The sequence below is a fragment of the Stegostoma tigrinum genome, chromosome 25 (assembly GCF_030684315.1).
Source record: "Stegostoma tigrinum isolate sSteTig4 chromosome 25, sSteTig4.hap1, whole genome shotgun sequence".
Lineage (NCBI taxonomy): Eukaryota > Metazoa > Chordata > Chondrichthyes > Orectolobiformes > Stegostomatidae > Stegostoma > Stegostoma tigrinum.
The window spans coordinates 16,472,987-16,500,616 of NC_081378.1; the positions used below are offsets into that span (position 1 = coordinate 16,472,987).

Consider the following 27,630-nt stretch of genomic DNA (forward strand, 5'->3'; position numbering starts at 1 on the left):
ATGTCTGATTCACTAACTTCTCCTCCAGGAATGCATACCTTGAAGGGTTCTACTCATTCTCAATGGGAGTGCAAGTATTTCAGGTTGGTGCCCAATTTAATTCTGAAAGCCAATTTCAGAAAGATCTGCTAATTTGAACAACTTTTGACATGAGAAAAAAGGCGGCACACAAGGAAAGCTCAAAAATCAGATTCATACTTTAAAATCAACAGGAGATGAAAAAAAAACAGTGGGATTAGTCACTCCCCAAATGCCACTGAGTTTCAATTACTGACCAAGGCCACCAATTTAAGTTTCACTCTGGATGACATCTGAAGCATCACTTAGCAAAGGGAAGTCTGAGTCACTGAAACAAATATTCTGCAAATTTAACACAATGTTATCATTTTGTAACATAGGAAGCACATTTTTGAGTGAGAATTACAGTAACATGCATCCAGAGATTTGAACACTGCTTGTTCTGTGGCATCAGCTGAGTCAGGTTTCAAACAACACGTGAAGGATGCAGATGGAATGACAGCTGCCATTACCTCAGGAATATCAAGCAACACAAAATGCTCATTTAGGAGAGAACAGCAAGCAGTCTGCCTTGCAGACAAGCAAGACAGTCATTGATCATTCAGACAGAGAATGTAGTACGAGAGATTTGAAATCCCTGCAGTTGCTAAAATGCAGAATTTCTCCAAACCTTATGATGCAACTGACTGTCCTTCAGCTTGTCAACTTTCCAAAAGACAACAGCCTGAAATGTACTTCTTTGGAAAGTCATAAATATAGCCCAGCTTTCCTCCATTCTATATCAAGAATGAAGTACATGCTTGAAGTACCAGATCAGTGTCCAATCCTAATAGCCCACCTTAAGGATTCAAGTATCTTGTACAACTTTACTTTTTCTTCCATTATTTCATTTCTACATTTTCTATGTTGAATTAGCACTTACCCACTATAGCAACACCCTCACCAGAGAATAATAAAGAGAAATTGACAGTTCTCTTGTATTGAAAAAGCTAAGGAAGTTTTAAACAGCTAATTTTCTGAAGGGTCTAGACCTGAAACACTTGCTTTCCTGCTCCTCTGATGCTGCTTGACCTACTGTGTTCATCCAGCTCTTCACCTTGTTGTTATCTCTCATTCCAGCACCGGCAGTTCCTACTATCTCTAACATACCCAGTACTTGACTTCAGTAGAGGTAGAGGTAGAGGTAGTGGTAGTGTGTAATGAGGCATCACCAATCCTTTCTGTAACACCAAGAAGGCTGGTTGTCTCCACTGCAGTCGCTTCAGGGACTTCCTCACCATAAAACCGAACACTGCTTTTCCTGGGACACAAGTATGGCTGGAAAGACAGTGTATTCAGAAATCATTTAGGTCCTATATTTAAGCAGAAGTGCAATAGATACACAAAAATTCAAAGCAGAGAACTTCTGATAGTATCATAGCCCTCATTTATTGTTTGCTATCGTTTGACTTCTGATCATGTATTGTTTATGACACAAGAACTCACTATTTTGAGAAATTATGGATACCATCTGAGAATGTAAGAGCTACAGGTGCAAAAGCACAAGTTCAAGGATAAGAAATTCACTGCACCAAAGCTCTGGTACTATTCCAACCTGCAAAAGGCAACAGCATAGTAGCCAATACTTTCACACCGTTCAAGAAATCTTGATAGGATTTTGAAGAAGTTTTTGATGCAATATTTGGTTTCAACTCACTGACATTTGATGCTTTACATCCTGGTTGTATGGAAAGTTATTCAAATCTTTTATGTAGATAGCAACAAATATGGATGTGAATCATCAGTTCACCCCCTCCAACACATGCAAGTCTTATAAAACATTTCAATTTTGCACAGTTGTTAATTTATACTTTGACTTATGTGAAATTTTGCAATGCCTGCCAACTTGCATTGAACTGCGGTACAAGTCCATGTTGTTGAGTACTCTCACCACTGAAGTTTAATATTCAGTGGTCCTTTTTCCAGATCTCCCTGTGCTAATTAAATTGCCTTTTTCACTGTATTTATTGCAGTCACTCAATGTAATTTTTTGAAAAATGTGCTGAAAATGAAAGTCAAAGAATGAGTATTCAGCTCACAGCTGGCATATTTCGTATGGATAAGTTCAGTTTGCAAGAGGCTTCGATGTACTTTCAAATTACAATCTCATTTAGCCTTGAAATCAAAATAGAGAATCCTTACTTACGTGCTTCAATGTTCCAAGAGTTTAAAAGGAAGAAGAAGGATTACTTAGCTAGGCTCGTCAGATTTAGTTTAGTTCAATTTAAAAAAGGTACCAAACAAAATGCCAAGAAGTTAAACTTGCAGCCCACATCTAAAAAAGGTGCAAGGTAATTCATTATGCTAGAAGTGGTTCCTTGCATCTGTTGGTGCATTACTGTTTGAACTCTTAACTTTTATTTCTACAAAATTAGAAGAAATGTTGTCACACTTATATTTCAGTGCTGTATGAAACTTATTTCTTTTACTAGAGTGTGACAGCAGACCATGGTTTATTCAGTACAATTATAGTCAATAAAAGGATATTGTTAATTTTACATTTAGTGAAGTTCAGCAGGTTATAGAACAGCTATAGCACGTATGGGCATAAAAATATATCAGTTGGTAGCCTGGTGGTCACACTACAGATGGTGTTGAGAATATTCTGCATCCAGCAACAGGGTAATCTCTCTCTAAGCAGACATCACCTACAAGTGGCTATAGCAGCATTGGGCTAGCTTGGGACTGCCATTCAACCATTCAGGTTTGATTAACCAGGTAGAAATCTACAGGTATCTAGTACCTACATTCTAGACGTAGAAGAGTGCCAATGTGAAATTTAGAATAAAATGCATTGTCATCATCATCATGAGGTCAAAAACAATAAACGTAACACCTGACCCACATGCCTTTAAGAATCAACTCATTACATTCTGGCAGGAAAAAAAGAGGACCTTCTCAAAAAGTCAGCAACTGCACTCTGAAACCAACCTTACAGATTTCAAGTTTTTAATGTTGCAAGCAAGTATTCACCAATGTGCTGACACGAAAGTCATAGGGTAATAGTTACTGCACTTACCTTTTGAATCACCTTCCCAAATGGCCAGAAGTAATAACCAGCAAGACTGCAGCACAGCTTCCCTGTCAAAAGAATGAGACCTTCATTTTAAAATAAAAACTTTAAATTTAATGTTCCGTCTTTCCCTTCCCTCCAAACAGGCAGTAAAAACATCCACAGAAAGATGATAAACAATAAAAACGAGTGAAACTCTAATCTCCAAGAGAACAAGAATGCAAAAATCAAAGTTTCCCTTTGCCAATTTAAAATTGATTGAGAAGCCAACCATTCCAACAGAAGCAAGAACAGAAATTGCTGGAAAAGCTTGGCAGCTCAGAAGGGTCCAGATTCACTTGACCCAAAAATGTTAACCCTGCTTTCTCCACACAGATGCTGCCAGACCTGCTGAACTTTTCCTGATTTACAGCAGCTGCAGTTCTTTTGGTTTTAAGACAACAGGAATTGGATTTTTGGGTAGGGAGTTAGACAAAAACTATGAAACCAAGGTTGAAGTTACCAAAATTTGCAGGAAGGAAGAAAAAATAAATTTTCCCCTTCATATAGGAATTCCAAATAACACTTATCTGTTTGCCTTTTGGTAAAGCATACTTAACTGCCAAAAAGGCTAAACATGATTGAATTAAAATCTGAAGATAGTACAAGGGGTGCTAGCAAGTCAGTTAGGAGGCCAGAGGGTGCATGTATTATTTCCGAGTGACTGACATCCAATTTACAATTCGGGAGATATAGCAGAACAAAGTTCAAGTCACATTCAATTATGGATTAAAAATTAGGTCAAAGAATTCTAGGGGAAAACCCATGAAAGAGGAGCAGCTGACTGAGGAGCATAACATCATAATAGGAATATAAGCAGTAAACATTTAAAACAAGATACAAAAGGAACCACTAAACATGAGAGTCCCCCAGGGACCCAAACAGGAACAAAACCTTTTTGCTCCATTTAATAATAATCTCTAAACAGAGCTGCAGACAGAAGGATTAAACCTTCTAACTTAGATAAGAGGGAATAACCATATACAATGCTCTTAGAATGGGTTGAGATATAACTAACTGAGATTGGGAATATAATCCAAGCTATTTTTCTATATAAAAATAGGAATTTTGTTTTGCCTAATGGATTCTGGAAGATTTTTTTCTTCCCCCAAGGGAAGAAGGAATTCAAAGTGGCTACATATGAGAGGAGAGTTAGACTTTTCCAAACAAACAGGATTGGTCAAATTTGCCTGACAGAAATCAAAGGTTGACAAATGAAGTCAAGAGTACAGATTAGTTGTGATCTAATTGAATAGCAACACATTTCCAAGGAAAACCTGGCAGAAATGGGGTGGCACAGCACCTGACACTGCTGCCTCACAGCACCAGGGACGCGGGTTCAATTCAGGCAACTAATGTGGAGTTTGCACATTCCCCCTATTGTCTGTATAGGTTTCCTCCAGATACTCCAGTTTCTTCCCACAGTCCAAAGATGTGCAGGTTAGGTGGATTGGCCATGCTAAGTTGTTCGTAGTGTTCAGGGATGTGTACCTTAGAGCATCCCACCTAAGCTTCACTTAGAATTGATGGGCAAAAGGGCCCGTTTCCACACTGTAGGGATTCTATGTGAAGTGAGTGCCAGTGGGCAGCAGTGAAATAAAGTCAAGAGCAGAATAAAAGGAAACAGATCCTCCATAGGTCATTACTGATAATATGGGATTAACTCTCAAGAGGCCATTGGGAGGAGTATAGTATTCCTAGTCAGAACAGAATGGGCCAGACATCATTCATGTTTTAATGAGAAGGGGACTGGAATATTAAGTGATTAAGTCCTAACACTGATGGCAATGCTTAAAAATTGGTTTAAAAATAACATGCAATTAGGATCTGGAATTCATTGCCTCATGTGTGGTAGAGGCAAATTCACTTGTTCTGTTTGAAAATAACATTAATCTGAAAAGAATTGCAATGCCAAGAAACAGGCAGAAGGACTAGGTGAGTTGATAGCACAGATAATTCGAGCAAATGGCCTATGTTAGGAATCATTCTATAATCCCGCAAATTACCAGCCAGCTGTAGGAAAGAGAAAGAACAGATATGCCAAGTGCTTACCCCAAACTGTCATTCAGTTAGGAACAGAAACAAATAAAAAATTACAGACCATCTTTAAACAAATGGCAAGCCAAAAGGATTGGAGAAACTGTAGATAAATTTAAACAAAACTGATGCACTTTAAACTTCCTGAGTATTAGTACAAAAAAAATGAGTACCATCAACCAAAAGGAAAGTGCCCTTATTGTAAAATTACTATAAAAAGGAATCAAATTTAGAAATGCACAGCAACTGTTGAGTACAAATACATCTAAATTTCCATTTAGTCTTATACCTTGGACCACTCCAGCTGGATTTACTAGCAGAATTCCATACAATCAACTTTCACTGCTTCATGTACTTTATAGGCAAATGTTGATTAAAGTTAAATATCTCAGACTTGGAGTACAATTTTTTTTTAAAAAACCTATCATAATGAAGATCACACACTTCCCCTTCCCACCACCTCATGTGAGCTGACTAGTGCTCCTATAATCGGTGTTCCACATAACACCAACAGCCTAATTACAGAGAGTACGTGCCATACAATTCTTTACTGTTGCTGGATTCATCAATTATACACCACAGATGTTTCAAAGGATGCTTTGTCTTGGAAAAAAAAATTCTGGGAGTTAGGTAGCTATCTTGAATATACTGAAAAATAAACAAAACTTCCATTTCCACCAGAATATACAGCATTAGGTGGTGAACAAGAACAATACCATTGGGTCAAGGCAATAAAACTTCCATAGCTCTACAAGATCACAAGGATCCTTTCTCCCCTGGAGGTGGTTTAACCTGAAGGTCACCACACCTCACACCAGGTGAGTGGTTGAGAAAGATAACCTCAGCTGGTGCAGGAATTGAATCCACTTTGTTGGTATGACTCCACGTTTCAAGCCAAGCTCTTGGTCAATACAGTACACATTAGATTGAGGTGTTGTGATACAGGGTAACAAACAGAATCAGGAGTGGAGGCACATTTAAAATCTATTCACACAGGAAGTTCACTTGCGATAAAACTTACCATAAGGTATGCCCACAACTGTAACGAACATAAATACAGCAATTATAAGGTACAGCAGGGCAACCCACCAACCAAACAACAGCACATACAACAGGTTGCCAAAAGTAAACAAGGATCCTGAAAGAAGAAAGAAATTCTGATGAGCAACAACAGGCCACAAATACAAGTGTGATAAGGTGGTTTTGGGTGCATTCCACAATCACTGGAACGCAGGGCGATATGAACAAAATTCAAGCACACACATTCCAGCATTTGGCCAATGTTTGTTCAGTAAACCACACAGAAAATCAGTTATACAAAACAAATCAGCACAACTGAAAGGCAGGAGGTAGGGAGGTCACATCAGGTCCTGCAGCAACATTTTAAAAAGAAGAGTCATCACAATGGCTTTAGATAAAGTCAGAATCTGCTTACGTAATACTTTCAAGACAGCATTCCCTGCCCCCAAGCATGGTGGTAGAAGGAATCAGCACCTTTGCAGCACAAAAGACAGCTTGTTCGGTGTGTTGTCAGCAATACTCAGCCCATGCTCCCAACAATAATCTGCAGAGAAGTGGGGCTCGCACATGTAGCTCTGCGTCACTGAATATATTTTATGTACTATGCTTTGGAACTTTATGCGTGGTTAGTTTGCTCACCAAGCTGGTTCGTTACTTTGCTGGCATTTCATTACACTGCCAGGTAACATCATCATCAGTGCAGCCTCTGAGTGCTGTTGTGTTTTCCCACCCGTTATTTAAACTCTGGGGACTGCTGGAATTGGTTACCTCATTTCTGGTTTTTCTTCAGTGGTATGTATATACAGGATCTAATTCTACATGTTTATTGATGGCCTTCTTGGTGGCGAACCAAGACTAAGTTCAGACCAAACAGACAAGCATGGGAATTAGAATTAGACCCTTGATCTTCAAGTGACCTAAACCAGAAATTAGGTAACCAATTCCAACAGACCCCGGAGTTTAAATACCAGGTGGGAAAATACAACTGCATTTCATCAGAGGCTGCACTGACGGTGTTATCCAGCAGGGTAATGAAACGCCTGCAAATTAACAAACCAGCTCAGCGAGTGAACCCTCCACAGCATCAACAACCCGAGCTACAAATCTACTCAAGAATCTTAAAATTTATATACTATGTTTTAACACAAGTTATTACAATAACTACTCTCATATCTAAATGACTGTCATCTTATTGAAGACCAGGACCCCTAGTTCTCCACCTCCCTAAACAGAAGTGGGAGGAGGGAGAGAACAGAACACAACTTCTCCATGTCAACCCCAACAATCTAAGAACTTAGAGATTTCAACATGATCATCTTATTCTTAACTTCAGAGGCTTTCTACTCAACCTCTGTTTGGACAAGTTCCTCATGAACCTGACTGGTCTGTCAAACCAACTGAATCCCCAACACAACCCTACTCCAGTAAAACCTGCTTAAATAAATGAGGTAAATACACTAGAATAAATGGAGAAGCAGTCCAGAATAGTTCAGTTTTGACTTGTATTCTTTTTCTTCTGTGCTGCATTTGGAAAAATAATGAAAAAACTCCATGCATTGCCTTACTGGAATATTGTTTGATCACATTTAGATCAGAATACAGCTCCTTCACTATCGCAGAACGGTCTTCTAAGGGTCTCTGTGTCACATGGCTCTTCCATTTCTTGAATCCAAACTACAAAAAAGGCAAGGAAAAGAGACAGTTTGTAATAAAGTAACTGTCATGGTGTACTAAACATGCCCTCATGCAACAAGCTCTTGCCCCTACCTTTCAATTACAGAAGGAAACATTGGCATTTCATAATACAGCAAAACACAGAACAACCCCCATTGCCATTCCCCAATATAACATTCTACATCTTCCCTCCAACATGGAGCTGATTATCATTCCCAAATTGAGGAACTAAAAAAAGTCTTCTTTCCAAGCATCTCAATTTTAAAAACCCAACTCAACATGGTTTCTTATTTGAATCCCTTCAACCTCAGGATCCTGCATTAATGGATTTTGCCCAGGTCATCAAGTTTGACATGGAATCTAGCCATTACAGATTGATTTGAAATATGTAAAAGTCATCTTCAACCTTCTTGAGATGTACAGAACAACGTTGGAACAAAAAAAAGAAATAAAATGCTACAAACATTCTGCTCACCTTGTAATTGTTGGCCAGTTTCTGTGCCTCAACTTCATTTTCTGCCAGTAGTGTAGTTTTTGTGGTTGTCATTAAGCAGTGGGGACATGTTCCTTCACACGAATGATTGTGTGTTGGTGTTGAACAGGTCACTGCAATAAACCAAAACAGAAGTAGTTCAGGAAAAGAGCAAATAGTCAACCCTTTTAAAAAGGAAACTATCCACTTGGTGTTATCTCCAGTTGCAAGTTTGGCAAAACCAACATTTAAACAGACAAGTACCACTTTAAAACCAGTTCAGACGCATGCAATTTTATCAAATCATTCAGTTGTACGGAGATGAAAACAACATGAACCTTTTTAGAAATGAATACTGATATATTGGAAATAACTACACCACTGTTCCAAGCATCCTTATAACTACACAAAGAATTAAGCTCATGATCAGTGTTATATTGAACATATTAGTGAGGAAAGATGCGATATTAAAATAATCAGATGCCCACACAGACGATAATTGTTCTGGGAATTTTAACACTTACTTGAACCACACTAGAAACACCATTTTAGTTAATCTCCTTTTAGTGGTAGCTCCTACGATCTGGGGAGCTGATTCAACTGGTCTGTGATGGAACACAAAACAACTACTGACATCCAAAAAGGAGTCAACTGCTGCTATTACTGGCTGGAGGCAGAAAAAAAAAGGTTCACACAGTCTAAGTTAGGGAACCAGAAAGGACGTGGAGTAGTTGGATAGAAACAAATACTGAATAGTCCCAAATATAATATGGGAAGGTCACTGTGAGCAATGATCAAATTTGGAAAGAAGTGCCAAACTTAAGCCAATAATAATTTAAAAAACCACACCAATTGATTCACATTAGGACTGAAGATGGGAGCCCCAAGCAGGGAGGAAACACAATAAAACCCAAATCTTGCTCCAGTTAAGACTTAGATATTTCATCGTGGTGGGGGTAAAAATGTTGAGAGCCACTGGACTAACCTGGGAACAACTGTGGCGTAAATGGTGAAGGGGTATCCATCATGTCAGTCTGCAGATGTAGCCCCCAGTGCCTGTCCCATAGGCTCAAAGAACAGGGAGGTGCTTCTGACCTTAGACTTTGGGAGGGAGAATGAGCTATCAATAGAAGAAAAGTCCTCAGTAAGCTGACAAATTATTCTACATTAACCTTTATAGCCACAAATGTTCAGATGAATGAGTTCAAGTAGAACTCACAGACATGAAATTGCCTCAAGATTAAAAAAGGTACACTGCTCATGATAGTGTTTTGTTCAGTCAAAACACTAACAATTAAGTTTTGAGTACAGCCTAAATTGTGCAATGTGAAAAAAAAAGGAACTGGCTTAGCAATTGTTATTTAATCCTCAGAAGATTTGATTTATTATTGTCCCATGTAAAGGTAGTGAAAAGTATTGTTTTGCAGGCTAACTAGACATCATACCTTATATAAATATAAATCAGAGAAAAGACTGTTGAGCCTCATCTCTATACAAAAATGCACAGGTACAAAGTTGTCAAGTATCCTACTTAATATGTACATTGCTTCCTTTCTCAATAAGGACTTCTCCATTTCTTGCTTTATTAGGCAAACATCATGTACGCTTTTCCACCATAAGATTCAATGAGATTGCCAGTTTATGCTGTAGAGTCTTGCTTCAATCACATAGGAACAGGATTATAGCTGTCAAGTGAAATTCACGTAAATGAGTACATAAAGTTGCCCATACCACACTACAGCTAGAGTGTCTGTAGACCCTGGGGGAACAACATACTGGAGGAAAACAATGTTTTTAAGAGCAGAAAACAAGCATAGATTCCCACATACAAAGTACTGAATATTCAACCTTGCCAATAAATTTGGAGCATTGCCTCAACAGGGAAATACCTACTGCTAGATGCGTTTGTACTTTCCTTGGTCAGAACATGACTATGTGTTGAGATGTCGTACTGCTGCTGTACAGGACAATGGTGAGGCCACTTTTGGAATACTACATACAATGTTGGTCAGCTTTCTACAGGGAGGATGTTAAACTTGCGAGGGTGTAGAAAAGACTTACAAGAATGTTGCCAGGACTCGCGTTTGGGCTACAGGTAGAGGCCGAATTGGCCAAGGCTATTTTCTCTGGTGCATTAGAGGCTGAGGGGTGACCTTGTAGAGGTTTGTAAAATCAGGAGGGACATGGATAGAGTAAATGGACAAGGTATTTTTCCCTAGGGTGGGGAATCCAAAACTAGAGGGCATAGGTTTAAGGAGAGAGAGGGTAGATTTAAAAGGGACCCGAGGGGTAACTTTTTCCATGCAGTGGGTGGTGCATGTATGGAATGAACTGTCAGAGGAAGTGGAGGTGGGTACAATGACAACTTTTAAAAGCATTTGGATGGGCTTATGAATAGGAAGGGTTTAAGAGGGATACAAACCAAACACTGGAAAAATGTGACCAGGTCAGATTGGGACGTCTGGTCAGCACAGATGAGTTGGACTCAATGGTCTGTTCCTATACTATATTACACTATGGTGGCACCAGACAATGCAGGAAGGGTAAGCTGGCGCATGTAAAGTGGTCTTGTTTCAATCGTAACCATGCTAGACTTACTGCAGCCAATATTTGTAAAGCGAGCCTGAACAATCCAGTCTTCTATCACTGAATCCCCATAGTATGGGAACAGGCCCTTTGGCCCAACAAGTCCACACCAACCCTTAAGGTATCTCACCCAGACCCATCCTCAGATACTACAGACAATTTAGCATGGCCAATCCACCTAGCCTGCACATCTTTGGACAGCGAGGAAACCCACACAGACACAGGGAAAATGTGCAAACGCCACACAGACAATTGCCCAAAAGTGCAATTGAACCAGGGTCCCTGGTGCTGTGAGGCAGCAGTGCTAACCACTGAGCCACCATGTCACCTAGTTGGATTCGTACCCACTGATGTTAGACATTCACTTGCTCCACCGGTGAGGCGGAGGCAATGTTTACCATCTACAAGATTCACTGTAGTGACTCATTGAAAAACGATCAGCAGTACCTTCCAAACCTGAGACACCTACCACCCAGAAGGACAAAGAGTGGGCACCTTTCACATTCACTGGTAGTGCTAGTCTACACTGGATTTCCACTTAAGACTACAAAAAAAAATATTGAAATCAGCTGAACTGACATTTACACAGGGTCTATCACACCATAATCAGTTCAAAGTGTGCAGCCTGGAAAATCTGGATAAAAAGTTACTTTGTTCAAATCGTTGTTATGTTGGGCCACTGAAGGGCGCTTCTTCGTGACATTCTGTTGTTAGAACACACATTTGCTGTAAACACTAAAGTTTAACACGGTGACATGCAGCCAAACCTCCCAGATAGCACTGCTGGGCTTTTCTGAACAAAATGGTCTGGCATATTACTAATTTTGCTAAGTAGCCAACTTGAGCAGCCAACCCTCAACTTGATCTGGATTCATTTGAATTATTAATGAAAAAAAAAGAGGGGGCAGGGCAGAGAACGTGACTGATGAAAACTGTCTAGAAACAAGTCACTTCATCTAGTTGCCATGGTGACAAGGGTTCAGCTCAATAAAACACACACTCATACAGAAGACAAACTTTACAGGATGCAGTCTCAGACTTCAAGTCAGACAGATTCAGGGAAAGTGACCAACCAAAAAAAGTCAACCAAAGTGCTGCTGTGGACAGATTCCTGATTCAAAGAATCAAGGTATGTGGAGAATTAAAGTCCAACACATCCAAAAAGATGTTTTGCTTTGGGTGCTCAGTAAATTGGGTGAAATAGAGACCATTTGAAAAAAAAAGGGATGCAAGAGATTCATTAATACCATTAAAGCCTGAAGGGAGATCAGGATTTCAGACATAAGACAATGCACTCACTGGAATGGTTTTTTAAAGTTTCATTTGAGAGATGTGGGTGTCACTGGCTGGCCAGCACATGTTGCTTGTTCCTGGTGCCCTTGAGAAGGTGTTTGTGAGCTGCTGTCTTGAACCATTGCAGTCCCCCTGCTTTGGGTTGACCCAAAATGCCATTTAGGATGGGAATTCCAGGATTTTGACCCACCACTGCAAAGGAACTGCAATACATTTCCAAGTCATGTTGGGGAGTGGCTTGGAGGGGAACTTGGTGTTCTCGTGTATCCACTGCCATATTCTTCTAGTCATGGATTTGGGAGGAGCTGTTGGAGGATCTTTGGCGAATTTCTGCAGTACATCTTGTTGATAGTTGCAGTAACATTTAATGAGTGTTGGGGAGAGCAGGAGTGGATGCAGTGCCAATCAAACCAGCTTGCTTTGTCCTGAATGGTGTCGAGCATCTTGAGTATTGTTGGAGCTGCACTCATCCTGGCAAGCGACAAGTGTTCCAACACACTCCTGATGTGTCTTGTTGGGTAACAGACAGGCTTTGGGGAATAAAGAGGTGAGTCACTCACTGCAGTATTCCGAGTCTCTGACCCGCTCTTGTAGCTAATGTTTGTGTAGCATACCCAGTGAGTTTCCTTCAGCAATAGATAATGGTCAACTTTGAGCAAGCTGGACAACCAGAGTCAACCTTTCACAGGTAGGAGCACCCACAGTAGGCTGCTTCAGTCTGTCCTTGATACATCCCTGGCACAGGCAGACTGGCTGCACGGAGAGAGGCTGGTGTAGCCAGGCACTTGGGTAATTAAAAATAACGAGCTGGTTGACAGTGGAGAGAGATACATTTTCCATAAAGTTTTTTAGCCTGTGGTAGGAGAGTTTGAAGTTTTTTTTTTAAAAAATGTATTCGTTCTTGAAATGGGAGCATTGCTGGCTGGGCCCAGTGCTTCTTGCCCATCCCCAGTTACCCCTTGAGAAGGTGGTGATGATCTGCTTCTTGAACCGATGCAGTCCTTGTGCTGTAGACGTGCTGGGGAGCACGGTGGCTCAGTGGTTAGTACTGCTGCCTCACAGCACCAGGAGCCGGGGCTCAATTCCACCCTCAGGCGACTGTGTGTGGGGTTTGCACATTCTCCCCATGTCTGCATGGGTTTCCTCCGGGTGCTCCAGTCCAAAGATGCTCAGGCTAGGTGGATTGGTCATGCTAAATTGCCTGTAGTTTTCAGGGATGTGTAGATTAGGTGGGTTAGAGAGGGATGGGTCTGGGCAGGATGCTCTGAGGGTCAGTGTGGACTTGTTGGGCTGAAGGGCCTGTTTCCACACTGTAGGGATTCTAATTCTTAAAGAAAGGGGGAGTGGTTGGATTGTCTCTTATTGGTGATAATCAGAGTCTGGCATTTGTGTGGCGTGAATTTTACTTTATACTTGCCAGCCTAAACCAGGTCTTGTTGCATTTGAACATGGACTGTTTTGGCATCTGAGAAATCATGAATGGTGCCGAACATCATGCAAACATCCCTACTTCCACATTTACGATGGAGTGAAGATCATTGATGAAGCAGCTGAAGATGGTTGGGCCAAGGACACTACCCAGAGAAACTTCTACAGAGATGTCCTGGAACTAAGATCACTGACCAACAATCATGACCATTTCCTACGTGCCAGCATGGCCCCAACCAGGACAAAGAGTTGCCCCCAATTCCTACTGATTCCAGTTTTTCAGTTTAGCTCCTTTACACTTGACGATCTGCTTCTTGAACCGATGCAGTCCTTGTGCTGTAGATGTGCTGGGGAGCACGGTGGCTCAGTGGTTAGTACTGCTGCCTCACAACACCAGGAGCCTGGGCTCAATTCCACCCTCAGGCAACCGTCTGTGTGGGGTTTGCACATTCTCCCCATGTCTGCGTGGGTTTCCTCCGGGTGCTCCAGTCCAAAGATGCTCAGGTTAGGTGAATTGATGTCACACTTGAAGTCAAAGGCTGTCACTCTCACTTCACCTCAAAATGGAATGTATAAAATGTGACATGGGTTTGATTAAGTTAGTCAGAAATGTGTGATTGTATAATTTAAGGTACGATGTTTACCTGATGCATTTAAGCAATTATCTTATAATGGGAATTTATAAAATCAGGAAAGTCCTGTGTTGGGTAACAGAAGAAACATTTTCTTAAACGTTGCCATGAGTCAATGAGGCTGGTTTTGCAGGGGGTGGGGGCTTAAAGCAGGTGAAAAGACCCGAAGGGGCAGAGGTTTGGGAGGAAATTCCAGATATGAGGGGGCCAGGCAAAAAAGGCCTGCTCACCAACTATGGGGCTCAGGAAGTGGGGTAAGAGGACAGACATACCAAATCAGCACTCAAATGCTAATGAGGTCAATGCCAAGGTACAGGGAACAGAAATATTGGATCCGATTAAAACAATTCTAATGCGACTATAAAGACTAGATACTGGGGAGTCCCCTGGCGAAGGAGTCAGTGTCAGGGAGAACCATTCCAGGACTGCTTCACTCAGTGAGCCAGCGGCATTCACTTCGGCATCAAGTCGTATGGAGAGAAAGCAGGAATATTTGAGGTAGAGGATCAACCATGATCATAAATAGATGGAGAAGGCCAAGGGCTGAATGGCTTACTGCTCACTGACTGCGTGGTTGGGGATAAGGAACTAATCTTCCTGTTAATGCAATTAATAAATGTTGTATTGCCTATGCATTGCAGAAGTCTGCAGCAGTATTCTGCATAATCAATTCCCAAATTAGAGACTCAGAGGGGTGAACAAACACTTTAAAATTGAGTTAAGTTTTGTTAGGCATTTTCAACTTGTTTGGTGACTGGAAGCCTGGCTGTAAAAAGTTTAATTGGATATTTAGGTGGTTTTCAGAGCTGAATGATTCTTGGCACTCCTCTAACCCCTGTAAAATAGTATTCTTTCCTGATACCAACAGGCAAGAGACAGCTGAGCATACTGGTTGCAGTGGACCTTAACTACATCCTAGCTGTAGAACTGAAACCTAGTGTCACTACTAATTCCAGATGTCAAAACAGACACCTGAATTCAGAGGTGGAATAATATCACCAGCAGTTAGTGCAGCATCATGGAGCCTAGTAGAACTGCAGTCATTGAAGATCAGAGGGAAATGCTCTGCTCGTTTGAATCATGCTTCACGCAAGAGGAATTATGTCATGGTTATTGGAAGACAGGGCATCTCATTCTCAAGACACCATTGCAGAGTTACTCACTGTAGTGTCCTTGGCTTAATCATCTTCAGCTGCTTTAAAGCCTTTCCTTCCATCATAAAAGAGGTCAGAAGTCAGAATGCTTGTAGCATACAGTTTTAAACTGCAACTCCTCAGGTAATGATGCAATCCTTTGCCCAAATGCTTCAAAAGACCAGAACATCTAGGCTTAGGGATTACAATTAACCAGAAATTCAACTAGTGCAGCCACAGAAGTACTGAGTCCACAAGTGGGTCACAGTGGAAATTCTGCAGCAATTCACCCCAAGATCCCCAAGCTAGTTTCAAATCATGCTAGAAGAAAACTCCCCACTTGCACAGTCAAATGCAGCTTCAAGTGAAAGTCAACACCATCCAGGAGGAAGTAACCTGCTTCAGCTGTCAGTTAATAACAAACATTCAATTCCTCTACCATTAAACATACATTGGATTGTGTGGGGCAGCTCAGCAACTGTCAAGGTTCCTTCAACAACACCTTCCAAATCTGCAAATTCCAATCCCTAGAGAGACAAGTAAAGCAGATACAGGGGAACACAACCTCCCCATACTACAGTCAAGCCGATATAGGGCTATTGTATTGTCCCTTCACTGTAGCTGGGTCAATATTCTAGAAATCCCTACCCCAAATGTAAGTTAAGGCAGTGTAGATGCTCTCAACTGATGATTATTAACTTCCACAGAAAGTACCTGAAAGTTGCTAAATTGTTTTTCAATATCATCAGTACAAAGTACAGGGACAATCAGTACCCAAAAGGCACAACACTTGCTGTCCAAAACCTGTATACGCTCATTCCTCCATATCCACAAGGGTTCTGTTCCCAAGAGCTCCCTTGAATTATAAAACTTGCCACAGAGTTTAAAAAAAGTAGGTTAAAAAGGTTAAAAATCAGACATTCGAGTTGTGCCCACAGATGTTGAATTTTGTTTTTGCTTTTTTTTTAAAAAAAGCATAGATAGTAGAGTTCATGATTTGTGATTTTGCTGATTCAGAGGATTTACTACAGTTTCAACATCTAGGGTCAAACAATTCAAGGTGCTCTTTAATGAATTTGCCTTTGGGGGAGAACCAGTTTTATAGTGATGCCAGTTTCCAAACTTACAGCCAGCCAATTTTGTGTACAACATATCAGTTTACTGCATCTCACAAAAAAAATGCTAGTGTCCACCAACAGCAAACCTGTTCCATATCACCAACTCAACAAAATCGTAATACAGATCATTTCAGGCTGTTCACTTTAAGGGGATGAAATAAAACAAAAAGGAATAGTGACTTAAGCAAGTTGAGTTTTCAGAGTATCAATAGTAATTAAAGTAACATCTGTCCTCTAGCACTAGGGAAAAATCTGCAAAGGAAGGAAGAGACGTGAAACATCCTCAGCAGTTTAATCTTCATCTGGGAGTTCGACACACACTCACTTATTAACACGATTCTTGTTCATTTACATAATCAACTGCATAACATTTCCCAACGGGATCTTGTGGAGTCATGGCAGTGTCCCTACCTCTGGGCCAGGGTGTCAAAGCATGTCCACAGATTGATTAAATATTACAGCATCTCAGTCGGCAATCACCAACAATCCACTGCAAGCTCTTGATTTTCCACCACCCAACTGCAGTTTAGGTGTTTTTAAAAAAGGACAAAAAAAACCAAAAGTGGGTGCCATTGAATTTATTCATTCCCCTGGTTACTGAAATTCAGGGTTTTGAAAAGACTAAAAAAAAAATTAAGTTTATACCAACTGACATTTAAAACAAGTTTAGCTGAAGGATCAACTTCAAATTGTGGTTAATGTATTTCCCTTAGTCAAGGATTTCAAAACAGTTGGAATGTCATGTGATAGTGACTAATCCCTTCAGCTGTCTCATATTTGCCTTCCCAGCTCAGTCTCTGTTGCTGCAGAAACACCAAATGTCATTCCTTTCTCAAGGACTATTCCAATTGATAAGGCTGCCAGTAGCTAATACAAACCATGCTAGGGTTTTTAAACAGCAAGTATGACAAAACTGCATACATGCAGAGGTTGTTAGCAAAGAAACAATGGAGGCCAGTCACCGAAAAAAAATTCCTAGTCCACATGGTGAAGAGTGCACTCTCAGAATATCTTACTATTCTTAGTAGTTTAATGAAGGGAGGTTGCTCAGTCACTTCAAAGGCAGTTACAATGCAAATTTTAATTTTTTAAAATTTAATTTATGCAAACAAAGTGAGAATTACACAATGCACCAACTGGATAAAGGTAGCAGTTTTCTTCAAAAAGAATAGTAAATCAAATAGGTTATTGCTGTAATCACCTTCCAAACATCTATTAATGTTCTCAATTCATCCAATATTCAAATTTAATCTATATTCGCAGTTCCAGCCTCAACTGGTAACCCTGTAGATCAGTTCCATTTCCTCAATTGTGTAACAGTTAAAGATCAGCTCTTCTTCCATAGTCAAGACACCAACCATAGGCCACGTGGTTCAGTATTCGCTCCTTCAACCAGCTCAGCCAAAAGGATCTAGCAGGTCACTAATATGTTCAGAAGGTAGTGCAGCAACTTTTGCTTAGTCTTTGGGCCCAGTGTCTTCTCCCTAGGAAGGCATAAAATAGACATTCCTACTTCAGCACTTTTTTTGGAAGAAAAGAGATAAAGACCTTTTTTCACTCGAGGGAAGAATCCTAGTAGAGAATTCAAGACAAGGGACTGTAAGTGGCAAGAAGGTACTGGAGGTTTCAGTGAATTAAAGAGTGAATGTATTCACTGTCCAGATGATTTATATCCCGGGGAGGGGGAGAAGAGAGGAGGAAAAATTACAGGAGCCCCAACTCACATTTTTAAACAAACTATGGTCACAGGGGAGATGACTGAGGACTGGAGGACAGCTAGTGTAGTTCTACTTTCCAAGACAGTAGTAGAGATAAATCAGAACTACAGACCAGTGAGTCTAGCAGTGATAGGGAAGCTATTGGAGAAAATTAATCTATTAGACAGGCTAGGTTTGATCAGGGAGAGTCAGCATGGTTTGTCAGAAGGAGCTCATGCCTAACAAAACAGCGAGAAAATTCATAAAGCAGAAGTACAAGGGGCTCTGGGAGCATTGGTCCAGAATTCTCTAAAAGTTAACTTGCAGGCAGAGTCTGTGATTAAGAAAACGAATGTAATGTTGTCATTTATCTCAAGAGGGTTGGAATATAAAAGCAGTGATGTGCTTCTGAGACTTTATAAGGCTCTAGTTAAGCCTCATTTAGAGTACTGTCCAATTTTGGGCCCCACACTTCAGGAAGGACATACTGGCCCTGGAGCGTGTCCGGCGGAGATTCACATGGATGATCACTGGAACGGTAGGTTTAATGTAGGATGAACGGCTAAGGATCCTGGGATTGCATTCATTGGAGTTTAGAAGGTTGAGGGGAGATCTAATAGAAACTTACAAGATAATGTATGACTTGGATGCGAGTTTGCTCGCTGAGCTAGAAGGTTAGTTTTCAGACGTTTTGTCACCATTCTAGGTAACATCAGTGAGCCTCCGACGAAGCGCTGGTGTTATGTCCCGCTTTCTATTTATCTGGTTAGGTTTCCTTGGGTTGGTGATGTCATTTCCTGTTCTTAAATGACATCACCAACCCAAGGAAACCTAACCAGATAAATAGAAAGCGGGACATAACACCAGCGCTTTGTTGGAGGCTCACTGATGATGTTACCTAGAATGGTGACGAAACGTCTGAAAACTAACCTTCCAGCTCAGCGAGCAAACTCACATCCAGAACCTCAACCTGAGCTACAAATCTTCTCAAAACTCGCTAATGTATGACTTAAAAGGGGTGGACACTGGGAAGTTGTTTCCATTAGACGGGGAGATTAGGACCCATGGGCACAGCCTTAAAATTCGAGGGGGTAAATTTAAAAGAGAAATGAGGAGACATTTCTTCAGCCAGAGAGTGGTGGGCCTGTGGAATTCATTGCCACGGAGTGCAGTGGAAGCTGAGACATTAGATGCCTTCAAGGCAGAGATCGATAAATTCTTCATTTCACAAGGAATCAAGGGCCATGGGGAAGAGTACAGGGAAGTGGAGTTGAAATGCCCATCAGCCATGATTTAAATGTCGGAGTGGACTCAATGGGCCGAATGGCCTTACTTCCACTCCTATATCTTATGGTCTTAAATCTGGTTGAATTTTTAAGGAGGTGACCATGGGTGCTGTTGAGGGTACTGCAGCTGACATAGTATGGATTTTAGCAAAGCCTTTTACAAGGTCCCAAATGGGAAACAAAAAAAAAAGTGTAAGCTCTTGGGATCCAGGGTCATTTGGCAACATGGATCCAAGATTAGCTTAGCCACAGGAGACAGAGGCTAGTACTAGGCTGTGTGTTACTGGTGCCCTGTGTACAGTGGAGTACCATAGAAATCAGTGCTGGGACGCCTCACAGCTTCTTAAAATAAAAAAAAGCACTTGGGCCAGATATGGACCGAATGCATAGAAATGTAACTTGTGTAAGTAGCATACGTTTGGCAATGTAAACAAAGGACATCTTCTGTACAGTGCAGTTCTATTACTAAGACATGGAATAACTCTGGGCAGCAACAGGCTTAAACACAGACATGCTGCTTTTACTGTGTGACAAAAGTATTAGGAGAGATTTGGTCCTCACAGCATACTGCTGGTGGAGGCCTTGGAAATTTCTCTCCTCCTTTAGTTACCATTTCCTCTCCCATGAAAGCTGCATAAACAGATTTCTCTTTACTCCTCACAAACTCAGTGCTTTTGTCATTCTTAACAGAATCCTAAAATTACGTGGCTCACACGAATATAAAACCTCCATTAAAATCCTATCCGCAGGATTCAGGAATAAGGATGACGTGACTGTAGCTCACTAGTTCATGAACAGAGAAGTATTTTACAGATACCCAGCTGCTGACTCAAAAGTTCTCTAACACCAACACAAGTGAAATGTTGGCCATAATGATCAGCAACAAAGCTCAGTTGTTAGTGTTCTTGCCTCAGTCAGAACTGAACTCAAATCTGTCTCCAGGCACTCTAGCACAAAATTCAGTCTGACATTCCCATGTCGCACTGTCAGAAGTACCATCTTTCTAGACGGCAATAAAATTGAACAAATTGAGTTAGCCCTCATGCCAGTCCAACACTGATCCTCAATAATCAGTGTAGATTCTGATTATTATAACACTGTAGGTTGGAGCTTGTTATGCATGCAAACTGGTTCCCATGTTTCCTACAGTGTAACTATGGCAACATTTCAAAAGAACAGCATTAACTGTGAAGTACATGGGACAGAGATTGCAAGAGGGTGCCATTCAAAAGCAAGGTTATTGTATTAAGATTCCCTAGCTGTTCACCTGTGAACGTGTTATTGGAAAATAAGAAAAAAATCCATATCTCAAATCACTGTTTCCCTTCAGGAAGGCAGTCCCACTTTCCAAATGAGGCCACCAAGTCCTCCCAGAGGAGAGTTTCCATTCAAATTTGAAAATGCTGTTGCATAATCAAATACGATGTGAAATGCAGAATCAACTCCCAATAAATCTGATTAAAAATGAGTGCAAATAATTTGGGAGTATGGAATTATCACAAAAATATCAATTTGAAAGAATTTTGAATTAAAAGTGTATATTTGTTGTGTGTTGCGCAAGGCGTATTTACCTTCAAAGTTTTGTCAAGTATCATTTACAATATTCAGAAATAAAATAAAGAAATTGGCCTAAAAAAAAATCTAACAACCCTCCTCAGTGAGCCAGTTCCATCTAAATCAAAGTCAGGAACAGAATTTGCAATTTCAGACATTCCAACTTTCCCCACACCACACGCACTCCTGTACAAGACAGAAGAAAACTTGAACTATTTTACCAGAATTAGTGGTGCTCCACACAAATCATTTACTTTTCTTCCTATCACTGAAGGAGTTATCCCACTTTCAGGACTCCTCCTTTCTTATTCCACAGGCTTGTGAAAATCTGTCTGCAAGTCATTTATCTAAAATAGAATCTCTGTCTTTGCTTTTCATTTGATATATTAGGTCCTCAAACTCTACCACCCAAATTACTGAGTTTCTGAAACCCTTTCACTATGCCATAGACATGTTCTTTGATTAATTTTGTCTTAAATATATACTTCCTCATACAAATTTTAGTTTCAAATCAGGTACTTATTAGGCAGTTCATTATAATCGTTATGGTTACAGACAGGCTGAATGGTTTCCTGTGTTTAGTTCTCATTCTAAAATTTACCTACGCTATTTTATGTTGATCAAAAAAGATTTCAATAAGCACAAAAGATTATATTTAAAGGCAAATACCTCTCTAAAACTACAAACATCTCACTGCTTGTTCCCATTCACAAAAACAATTTATAAGCAAAAGTGTCACCTCCAAGTTGCATGATCTAATCAAAGTTTATTCAGAAGCAGCAACACTGTCCCTTTATTTCCAAGATAAGCAAACTACCAACTGAACCTTTCCTTCCACAAAACATCTTTAATGAAGCACTGCACAAAGCTAACGAAAAAAGGTCAGGCGACTGAAACCCCAATGAAGAAGTCAGCTGAGGAACAAAAGGAACCGAGACAATGGTGGTACAGGGGCTTAAAGGGACGGGGTTCCAGCACTCCAGATCCAGGCAACTGAAGGCCTGGTAACGAAGAGGGGTGAAGGCACTAAGAGATACACAAGAGGCCAATTAGCACTGATAGGAGGCTGCAGTCAGAGACCCAAGGCAAAGTAGGCATTTGAATATATCAGAATCCAGACAGTGTGGAAACAGGCCATTCAGCCCAACAAGTCCACACCAACCCTCTGAAGAGCATCCCACCCAGACCCCTCATTTTCCATGTCTAACCCACTTAAACAAACATCCCTAGGCACTATGGGCAGTTTACAGTGGCCAATCCACCTACCCTGTACATCTCTGGACTATGGAAGCAAACCACAGCATCTGGAGGAAACCCACGCAGACACAGGGAAAACGTGCAAACTCCACACAGACAGTCGCCCGAGAGTGGAATTGAACCCAGGTCTCTGGTGCTGTGAAGCAGCAGTACTAACCACTGAGCCACCACGCAACCTTTAAAATTTGAAGAGTTGGTGGACCAAGAACTGATAAAAGGAGTGGAGGCAACTTTCTGCCCTACAAAACATGCAGCCTACAAAGTAGGAATATTAGCTAATATGCAAGGAGGGTTCAAAGTATAACATTACAGCAGTAAGATTACAGCAGAACAAAGTGTGCATGATTCATTTGTCTTTGCACGGTATCCCATTCACACAATGCAAGTTTAAGAATTCTACATGCACGGTTGAAACAAGATATATAGCACAAGGCAAAATGCTGGTAGTCCGAGAAACTAGAAACAGCCAAGAATGAGCATTTTGTTTATTACAGATTGAATCAAACGGTATAGATCTGCACTGAAAACAACTGAAAATCACCCTGAAACTGCTATGCTTATAAAAAAATTCTATTTCCAAATATTAAATTAAAGTGAACAAAGCAGTACAGCTCAAATCACAGCATGCCTAGGGTATGTGGAACTTAGCCCATTAAATCCTCAACAACTCTCTAAAGAGCATCCCACCCAGACCAACCCCACGCAATCCCTGTAACCCTGCATTCCCAATGACCAATCCACCTAACCTGGACACCTATATGGACTGGCCATGCCAAATTGCTCAACCCGCAGATCTGTGGACTATAGGAGAAAACCAGAGCACCTGGAGGAAACCCACACAGATACAAGGAGAATGTGCAAACTCCACATGGTCACCCACGGGTAGAATCGAATCTGGGTCCCTAGTGCTGAGACAGCAGTGCTAACCACAGAGCCACCATGCCGCCTCAATAAAAGCAAAACACAATAGATGGGGGTCTGAAATAAAAGCAACATGCTAGGTAGTAAACAGGTAGGTCATGCTTGACAAGCTTTATTGAACTTTTTTTGAAAAGGTGACATAGGAACGTCTATGGATGTTGTTTATACGGCCTTCCAGAAGTCATTTGATAATGTCTGACATGTGAGACTCTGGAGGTAGAAACCCACAGAATTGAGGGCAAATTACTGAAAAGGCTGGGAAATTGGCCAAGCGGCAGGTGACAGGAGGTAGGGATAATGGGTAGGTACTCAAGTAGGCAGGATGTAACTTGGGTATCGCACATGAATCTTTTGTTAGGCCCTGAATTATTAACAACTTAGATGAAAGTCACATACCAAAAACTTGCTAATGACAAAAGTTAGGTAGCATTGTAGATAGTGAAGACAATAGCATAAAACTAAAATGAAAGGATATTGACAGATGAAATGAATGGACTAAAAAGAGTGCAGATCAAGTTCAACGTAATTATGAGATTATTCATTCTGGACTGAAAAAAGATTGATCAAGAAACTTTCTAGATATTAAGTTAAATAGTGGATGGCCAAAGAAATTAAGGGGTTCAAGTCCACTTATCTTTAAAATGTCAAAGAGGTGGAGAAAGTGATCAAGAAAGTCAATGTAATGCTGCCTTTATATCCAGAGACTGGGGTACAAGGATGCAGAAGTTATACAGAATTCTAGTTAGACCCCACTTGGAGTATTATGAACAAATATGGACACCCACTCTACGAAGGATACATTAGCCAGGGGGAAGGGACAGTGCAGGCTTACAACAATGATACCTGGATTTCAGGGGTTAAGTTTGAGAAGCAATGATATAAAATAAGCCTACAAAGTCTTCAAGATATGAAGAGAAGACAACAGGGTAGCTGAAGATGCACTACTTCCACTTGAGGATTTTAGAACAGGGGGCATAATCTGAAAATTAGGGCCAGATCATTTAGGAAAGATGTTAGAAACAATTCCAAAAACAAAGGTGGTAGCTGTTTGGAACTCTCCCACAAACAGGTGCAGCACAGCAGCTCAGTGGTTGGAACCATTACTTCATAGGACCAGAGACCCATGTTCTTTCCAGTCTCATGTGATTGTGGAATTTGCACATTCCTCATATCTGTATGGGTTCTCTCCCATTGTCCAAAAATGGGTGGATTATGTGGACTGGCCATGCTAAATTCCCACAGTGACTAAGCGGTATGTAGGTTAGGTGAATTAGCCATGGGAAATGCAGCGTAACAGGGATGGGGTAGGTGGGGGCAGTGTCTAGGTAGGATGCTGTTCAGAGAGTTGGTGTGGATTTGTTGGGCCTATTTGCCTGTTGTTTCCACACTCAGGATTTTAATGGAATCAGCAGTGAATGGATGGATCAGCTGTTCAGTTTAAACTGGAGATAGATAAATTTTAGTTAAGCAAAGTACATTAAGAGATTTAGGCCAATGGTAGATATATGGAGTCAGATCAGCCATAATCTAACTGAATGGCTGAATAGTTTACTCTCGTATGCACAGGAAAGTCAGGTCTGGCAGCACGCCGAAGGTTTAAAAAAAGAGACAATTGATCTTTCAAATCCAATATGGCAAGTTCTTTAGAAATTCAGAACAATCAAACCTACCAAGCTTTACTAGAGGATATGGCTGAAGTAAAAACAAATCTAAATTTCAGTAGCACCTTTAAAGTAAAACGATTCAAACCTGCTTCATAAAGCTACATGTAGCATCTCAAATATTAAGTTTTATATAATGAGCTCAGTCACAGTTGTATCAAGAACAAGTATTGAACATAGTTAGTGTAAGGATGCAAACTGACACTGATATGATATGATACTAAATTACAATGTGATCTTATTATTGTATTATACAACCAGAAAAACTACTTGACAGACATCCGATTAATTCTACGTGTGCCTTTGCACAATTGCCCGAAAAAAACTGAGTAGTTATCCAGTTCCTCTTTGAAAGCCGTTATTTAATCTGTTTCTTTCATCCTTTCAGACAGTTCACCCCACATCACAACAACTTTAATCTTGCCCACCCTATTCCTTCTGTCTTTTGAAAATAAAACTGTAACGGTGTCCTTTCGGTTTGCAGATTATTAAAGAACTTCAGTCACAGAATTACAGAAACTTCCAGCACAGAAGATGACAATTTCTGCTTGTGCTCGCTCTTTGAAAACAGCAGAACCGCTTGCAACCACATGCCCATTTCTTTTGGCCAAAAAGCTGCTCACTCTCAAACACCCGAGCAGCTCCCTTTAAAATATTTGTCACGGCACTTTTCCGGGTAAAATTAAAATCTCAGAGGCTCCCAAAGGACTGAATTAAGAGGTGATAAACTATTTTGAAACAGCTACAGACAAGCCGTTCTGACAGCAGCCTGGGAAGCCGGCAGGTTTCGATGGGGAGGGTGAGGAGCAGCTGTCAGCGCCCAGACAAAACATAGGCAGCAGCCACCTGAAGGGACCGAGTTAAGCTGGCGACACGATGGTTAAACGCGGCTCCTTACTCAATGCGTCCTGGGTGCTTCGTCTCCGAAAGACCAGCTCCGGCTCTTGCTCGATCTCCGACATGGCTGGATGGATAACGACCTGCAGCGGGTCCCAAAGAAGAGAAACCGACACCAGCACCTGCTGATCACACACCGCCCCTCCCCCCCACTTTTATAAGCACCGCGCATGTGCTACCACCGACGCCTCGGCGCAGTATCTTCTGGGAGCTGAGATAACAAGGTTGCAAGAGCTGGATGAATACAGTTCGCCAAGCAGCGTTTCTGAAGAAGGGTCTAGGCCCGAAATGTCAGACTTCCTGCTTCTCTGATGCTGCTTGGCCTGATGTGTTCAGCCAGCTCTACACCTTGTTATCTCAGATTCTCCAGCATCTGCGGTTCCTACCATTTCTGAAACAATCTTCAGGGTGCTGCAGTTCACCGCGGTGTTTTCTGGGAGTTGTAGTCCCTCCACCTCCTTCCTCCTGTTCCGGAGCGAGTCAAAAAGACTACAACCGTAGATAATAAAATGTGAGGCTGGATGAACACAGCAGACCCAGCAGCATGTCAGGAGCACTGGGCTGTATCTGCATCTTAAGTGCTGAAAACATTTTGTACGATCCTTCCTCAGAACTGATAGCAGCTAAGGCAGGATGGTATATGTTGTAGGTAAAATAATACCAAATAACACTTAATCGTGAGTCAAACAATTTATTTAACAGAAGCTTTGGGGAGAAGCAGGGTGTGTGCAGAAGACGGAACAGGAAGGGGCATTTGGGTTTCTTTGGGTCGGCCCGTGGATACGATGGGCCGAATGGCCCCCTCTACAGCGCTGCAACATACCTACGGTTGTATCAGTGATAATGGGAACTGCAGATGCTGGAGAATCCAAGATAATAAAATGTGAGGCTGGATGAACACAGCAGGCCCAGCAGCATGTCAGGAGCACAAAAGCTGTGCTCCTGAGATGCTGCTGGGCCTGCTGTGTTCATCCAGCCTCACATTTTATTATCTCAGCCCAGTTGCAGGTGGTTTGATTCCCATTTGGGAGTTCCTTTTTGTCGTGCGTCAAATTTGTTAAAACGCCTGGAGAAAAACGATTAAAATACGGTTCTGAGGAATGGTCACCGGAACCGAAACGTTAACTCTGATTTGTTTTGTCTTCACAGATGTCGCCAGACCTGCTGAGCTTTTCCAGCAACTCCTGTTTTCGTTGCTGATTTACAGGATCCGCAGTTCTTTCGGTTTTTAAACAAGACTAATTGGGCAATTTTTTGTTGCAATCACCGAAAGAACAAGTTTGGAAAACTGCAAATCATAAATTAAAACAGAAACGTGATGGAAATTCACAACAGCTGGATCAGGTTCGGGAGGGTAAATGATATGATTCCAAACTGCATGTAAGCGGAAAAGAATGACTACACAAAGGTTTCGTAAAAATCCTAAATATCCAGATTCTTTCTAGTGATTTATTGACTGTAAATTCCTATGTCTTCACTTATAATAGACTGCCCACGCAAGGCACTGCATAATCATACAATTTAAAAAGGGACTATTCGGTCAATCGTGCGTGCTGTTTGAAAGGTCTATTCAATTGGTTCCACTTCCTTGATCATCGACCACAACCTTACAAAATTATTCCTTTGAAGGGTCCAGGTCCGAAACGTCAGCTTTTGTGCTCCTGAGATGCTGCTTGGCCTACTGTGTTCATCCACCTTCACACTTTGTTATCATGTATCCAATTCCTCTTTGTTAGTTCCGGTTAGTCTAGGGTTTGCCATCAATGAACTCATGCCAGTGTCTAACCTCGTAGAAAGCTGTCAGCATAAAGCTTGTGATTTACGTGGCACATATCTCTTGTTTTCCTTTTGCCAA

The 27,630-nt window shown here is 41.1% G+C and overlaps 1 protein-coding gene across 6 annotated transcripts in view; it reads right to left on the reverse strand.

Moving 5' to 3' along the window:
* Nucleotides 1-27,630, reverse strand: part of cax1 (cation/H+ exchanger protein 1) — a 55,538-nt gene extending 27,908 nt beyond the window's left edge. For 2 of the 6 annotated variants that reach the window (XM_048554383.2, XM_048554382.2), the window contains exons 1-6: nucleotides 25,777-25,918; nucleotides 8,316-8,446; nucleotides 7,732-7,840; nucleotides 6,168-6,284; nucleotides 3,077-3,138; nucleotides 1,168-1,335 (exon numbers count right to left, since the gene is read on the reverse strand). In XM_048554383.2, coding sequence (XP_048410340.1) covers nucleotides 1,168-1,335; nucleotides 3,077-3,138; nucleotides 6,168-6,284; nucleotides 7,732-7,840; nucleotides 8,316-8,446; nucleotides 25,777-25,840 — 651 coding nt within the window. In that variant the 5' untranslated portion in view covers nucleotides 25,841-25,918. Of the gene's footprint in view, nucleotides 1-1,167; nucleotides 1,336-3,076; nucleotides 3,139-6,167; nucleotides 6,285-7,731; nucleotides 7,841-8,315; nucleotides 8,447-9,297; nucleotides 9,433-17,703; nucleotides 17,987-25,776; nucleotides 25,919-27,561 lie in introns of those variants that run through there. The other 4 variants (XM_059654512.1, XM_048554387.2, XM_048554384.2 and 1 more) reach the window with 4 other exon arrangements.